Below are 5,203 nucleotides of genomic sequence, written 5' to 3' on the forward strand. Positions count from 1 at the left end.
CCCCCACCGCCTGCCCCCGCGGGTCACTTCGCGGTATTTCCCCGGGGCCTGCCTGCGGCGCCTGCTGCTAGGCTCGTCGTGGTCCATCCACCACAGCCACCGTCACCTCCGCCCCCGTCAACGTCACGCCTGGTTTGCGCCGTCATATACAGGGAGACAAAAGAGGGTTACAACTGCGGTGGGGAAATTGTTGTGACCGCCGCGAAGTCACCTCTGCCGCGGGTATGGTAAATGTTTGTGCCCTTCTTCTCGGAGGCGACGTCTAACGGTGCTTAGAATTTTGAGTTTGGGTCTGTTATTGTGTGGCCACTGAATTTTCTTGTGTAACTTCATTAAAAACGTTCATGTGTAGCCGCAAAATGAAATAAAATAAAAGTGCTCATCATCCCCATAAACTTAAACGCTCAAGATTAAATCAAAGGTCATACGCTACCCTTTCTTGTTGACATATCATCCCCGGGTCGTGGGGGCCGCGGTGGTCCTCGCGTCAGGTCTAGGGGCAACATCTTTCGGGCAGACCCTGGCGGCCAGAGACCACCATGCATCATCCCCAGTTGCGCGCGCGCGCGCGCGCCTCAAGTGCGAGTGTGTCGTTTGGTAGTGCAGCAGTGTCGTTAGGCCCCGGGGCGACCCGAGTGCGACGCGGCGCGTCTGCCAGAGACACGGCCATAATTCAAACCCCCCGCGCCCCGCGGCCTGGCCCCGGCACTGCAGCCCTGCAGCCTTTTTCCTTCCTTGGCATTGTGCGGAAGAGGGGTGGGGACTGGTGGAGGAGAAGGGGGGGAGGGTCTGCCTGGCCTGGATTGGGGTGTCTGTTGCGAAACTCGTCCCCTGCGGGCGGAGTGCCGTGCAACGCATCGCGCTGACTGGCGACCTTCTCCTCGACCTGTTGCAGGAGGCACCCAGGTCCGGGGCAGGGGCGTCGGCGGGCTGCCTCCGGCGCTGCTGGGGTCGCCGGGGCTGGTGCGCTCCACGCCGCGGCCCGCCACCACCGAGGCGGCCATCATCCTGGCCGCCACCAACGAGACGGACCTGGAGATGTCGCTGGCGGCCACGACGGCCGAGTGGCCCACCGAGTGGCCCGCCGAGTGGCCGGGCAGCGACTACTCGGCGCCCGCCGCCGCCGTGACCCCGGAGCTGGACGCTCTGGCGCCGGCCCTGGCGCCGGCCCTGGCGCTGCACGCCGACGTGGAGGCGCTGGAGGGGGTGGGCGGCTCGCGGCCGCGGGGCGAGTCGTGGCTGCGCGCCGAGGGCCGGAGCCGCTGCCCGTGGGTGTGCGAGCTGACCAACGACACGGGATACGTCCTGTACTCGGCCTTCGGCTCCTTCTTCATCCCCTGTTTCGTCATGCTCTTCTTCTACTGGCGCATCTACCGGGCGGCCGTGCAGACGACCCGCGCCATCAACCAGGTAAGATTCAGATACTGAAACAATGAAAGGAAAAAAATGTGATCTAAAAGTTACAGTTTTATTTTAATGAACTTTTGTTGTATCTGAGTACATTAAGATTTTTCACTGGAAAATATATTTTGACATAGTCTATCGCTAGTAGGACTCTAAAAGATTTCACGTCACATCACATCGCCCGTCTCTTTTCTGCAGGGCTTCCGTACCACCAAAGGTTCCCGCAAGTTCGGCAACCGCTTCGACGAGCAGCGACTCACGCTGCGCATCCACCGCGGGCGCGGGTCGGTGCGGCAGCGCGGCGGCGGCGCGGGCCACTCCGCGCCCTCCACCACCTCCACGACGGCGGCCTCGAGCGCCGCCAACTCGCTCAGCGGCTCGCCGGGCAAGTCGCCCGACAGTCTGAGGTGAGCGTCTTTCACTTGTAGACGTAGGGGTCGGGAAACCTCTAATATCTACGTGCACACGGATGCCTGCCGTGCGAAAGCCGTCCGCCGTCCACGTGGTCCACATGTCCTTTACGTGCCGCCCACGTGTCAACCACGAGCCGACCAGCCCAATGGCCCGATGCCGTGCGTCGTTAGGTGCTAGCCTGAATTGGAAAAGGGGGAGGGGAAAGTTGGAGCACTCACACGTGAGTATGGGCGTAATCACCTCTCAGCAACAAACAGCCCCTCTCCCCGCCCTTCTCCTACTCTCCTCTGCTCTTTTTCCTCCTCCTCCTCTTCCTCTCCGCACATCTCTACCTCTACCCTTTCCTCGAGGGTGTGCCAACGATTTTACGAGCGCTAATCTACTCGTGGGCGTGGAAAGTAAAAATTTTCTGTAATCTCTGCGCATGCTAAGCACTCTCGACACCACGCACGCCCTCCGGCCCGGCCCCACTTTCCTGACCAGGGCGCCTTTTATGCCGGGTCTAAAATAATAGTAGAATAAAGAGGGGAGGAAAAAAGGGGGCTGGGGAGAAGAGGCGACTATTTGAACTGGGATTGTTTTCGCGCGGATTCACTTCCCTCCTGGGCTACGTTGCCAAAAGGCTTGGCTCTCGGCTCAGTAGAAACACAAAAGGATGGACATTTCGCAAACTCCGCATCGCCCGCTTCTTCTTCTCCTCCTTCCTTGCCTCTGTGTGTGACTCCCACAAGCTCTATGCACACTTACGCAACCAAACACAAACACACACACACACGCACACACAAACACACACACACACAGCCGTGTAAGAAAAGGAGGTTGGAGGCGACCCATCGCCCACGCCTTCTCTCTTCTTTTCGTCATAGTACCTGTTTTTTTCTCCGTCACAGAGTGCAACGTGCTTCGATTCGGCGCGGCGTCGAGCGCAGCCGGACCTTCGAGAAGATCAAGATCAGCGTGAGCTACCCCAGCTGCGAGGCCATCAGCAGTCACCAGCAGGACGCCGAGCCGCACCCGGCGCACGCCAACAACAACAACGGCACGGCCACACAACACGGTAAGAAAATCAAAACCAGACCAAAACTTTTGAAAAGCGTGACTTTTTTTTCCTGCCTAGGTAACTACTTACTAAAGTGTACAAGGGAAGAGATGCTACGTTTTTCTCTTTATCGCCTCACAAAGTATCCGACAGTCCGCTCCCTATTGCTCCCAGTCTCCAGCGCGCTATCAGCCGCGGAGCCCCTGTCGGTCGCCGGGTAGGCAGACCCGCGCGGCAGACGAGCGCGCGCGCGGCCTACCCCGGCCACCGCAGGGGCTCCCGCCTCGCTCCCGCCTCGCTCCCGGCCCGTCCCACGCAATCCCAAGGTTTGTCAGAGCTGTCCCACCGAGCGGACGACGACTTGCGTCACTTACGAGGCAGAGGGAAACGAAAATAAGTGTTCATCGGAATCCCGCTTCGCGATGGGCGGCACCCAGCACACTGGAAACGCAAGTGTGTGAATATATAGCTCACCTGTAGGTGTGTGAATATCCATGCGTACACTTACGAGGGTAAACGTGTGAATTTTCGAGAAAAAATTCACACTTTTTCCCCTCTAATTGTACGAATGGATATTCACACACCTACAGGTGAGCGTCATTCACGCACTTGCGTTTTCAGTGCGGCAGACAAGGTTGGGTGGTGCAGCCAGAGGTCGGTAAACTCTCTCTCCCTTGCATCTCGTTTTGGCTACGAGACGTATTGTAAACCAATCCTCGTGGTTGTAATTGATAACATTCTTCATTACGATCGGGAGCAAGCGACGACGGTGGGATGCCACGTAAGAATCGTTTCACAGCCCCTCCTCCAAGGCTGGGCTGGAGAGTCGCCCCCGCCCCCCCCCCCTCTCCCCCTTTCCTTCCCACCTCCCTCCCCTCCTGCGCGAAAGGGATTTACGCCAAACAATTTTACGAGCCCTCTCCTATCCCCTCTCTCTTTCTGCTCACGCCGCCGCGACGATTTCTTTTTTCGTCATCATTTCTTTCTCCCTTTTTTGTTTATTATTTATTTTGTCTGTTTGCTAATCCTATAACGCCGGCCGCGGGGTTGGGATTGCGCCGCCCTTCCCCTCCCCACCGCCATGTTCGCTTTTTTACACGGCGACAGTCTGTCTGATTTAGCGGCGGCTGCGTGTCAACGCGCCTTATCACCACAACTTTTTTTTTTATTTTCTTTCCTTATTTTGTTTTTTCGCGGTGCAGAGTTAAGGGCAGGGGACGCGCGCGCTCTTGCTTATTGCAACCATCGAGAATAACCTTGCTGCTTGTTGTCACAAATCCGCGCCGCGTTTTCTCAAAGTCTCCAGGTAGATTAGAGGGGAGACGAACCTAATTAAAATGGCGCGTTTTGCACTCGGCCCTCCAACTTTGCCGCCACGTTTCTCAATGCCGCTGCGTCGAACGGCGTGTTTCTTCTTGCGGTGTATGATGCGTCGTTCAGCGTCTCTTGTACAGTAATGCGAATGCGACTCCACCCGCGTTTCTGATGAAAAGTTGAGCCTCTGGAACACGAAGAGGTGCCATCATTTGTGCTTTGAAATTTGCGTCGCGCCTGCTGGCTTTCCTGACGGAGTGATTCACGAGTCCCGCGGCTTAACGTCCGGATCCCGTGGTTACCGCGGCGGGCTCCTCACTGTTGCGCGGTTTTCCTCAACTTGCGGCCAGGCCCTGGTCTCTGGCCGCCAGCCGCCACCCGGTCACGCCGTCACGCTACACCCCGTCACGCCACGCCACCCCACGCCCGGTCTGCCCCCTTCAAGCAGTTTGCGCTCGCGCGGCTGACCGATGAGTGTTCGGCCATCATTCATTCGCTTTGGCTGCTGTGTGGAAAGAACGCAGGGCGAGCTGGAGTAGTGCGGCGACTACACCGGCAACAAAAATTGCCTTACAAATAAGTACATCAAGACTATTTTTATTTTTAGCAGATGATATCTTTAAAAACTGTTGACTGAACATAAAGAATATATAAGTAACTTTAAGGTGTTCGCTAGTTTGTTTTTTTTTATATTTTTTTTTATTTACACCCACTTCACCTGAGAAACCCCCTCAAACCCTTGCCAAACCCCTCCTCACCGTTCCCCTAATATTCTGGTAAATAGAAGTGACCGAGTGACGAACGAACGAATCCAAGGTGACGATTGTTTTTACAGTGCGGGGCGTGTTTGCGCGGCCCTCCCCTCCCCTCCTTGACGCAACAGCCAGAGGTCCACGACACTCAAATATCGTTAACCCTGAGCAAACTGCCGCACCGTGGCCCGCCAGACCCGCCACGGCCCGAGGTGCGATTGCCTGCGCCCCTGTCTCCGTGCCCCGCTGACTTTAGTGTCTCTCTCTCCATCCCCCCCCC

General features: G+C 57.1%; 1 protein-coding gene across 4 annotated transcripts in view; it reads left to right on the top strand.

The window, feature by feature from the left end:
• Nucleotides 1–5,203, top strand: part of LOC113212950 (octopamine receptor Oamb) — a 137,492-nt gene that overhangs the window by 120,586 nt on the left and 11,703 nt on the right. For all 4 annotated transcript variants that reach the window (XM_052272551.1, XM_052272550.1, XM_052272553.1 and 1 more), the window contains 3 exons: nucleotides 896–1,410; nucleotides 1,603–1,811; nucleotides 2,709–2,875. In XM_052272551.1, the coding sequence (XP_052128511.1) occupies nucleotides 896–1,410; nucleotides 1,603–1,811; nucleotides 2,709–2,875 (891 nt within the window). The remainder of the gene's footprint in view (nucleotides 1–895; nucleotides 1,411–1,602; nucleotides 1,812–2,708; nucleotides 2,876–5,203) is intronic.

Source organism: Frankliniella occidentalis, unplaced genomic scaffold, assembly GCF_000697945.3.
Source record: "Frankliniella occidentalis isolate FOCC.00 unplaced genomic scaffold, Focc_3.1 Scaffold211, whole genome shotgun sequence".
Lineage (NCBI taxonomy): Eukaryota > Metazoa > Arthropoda > Insecta > Thysanoptera > Thripidae > Frankliniella > Frankliniella occidentalis.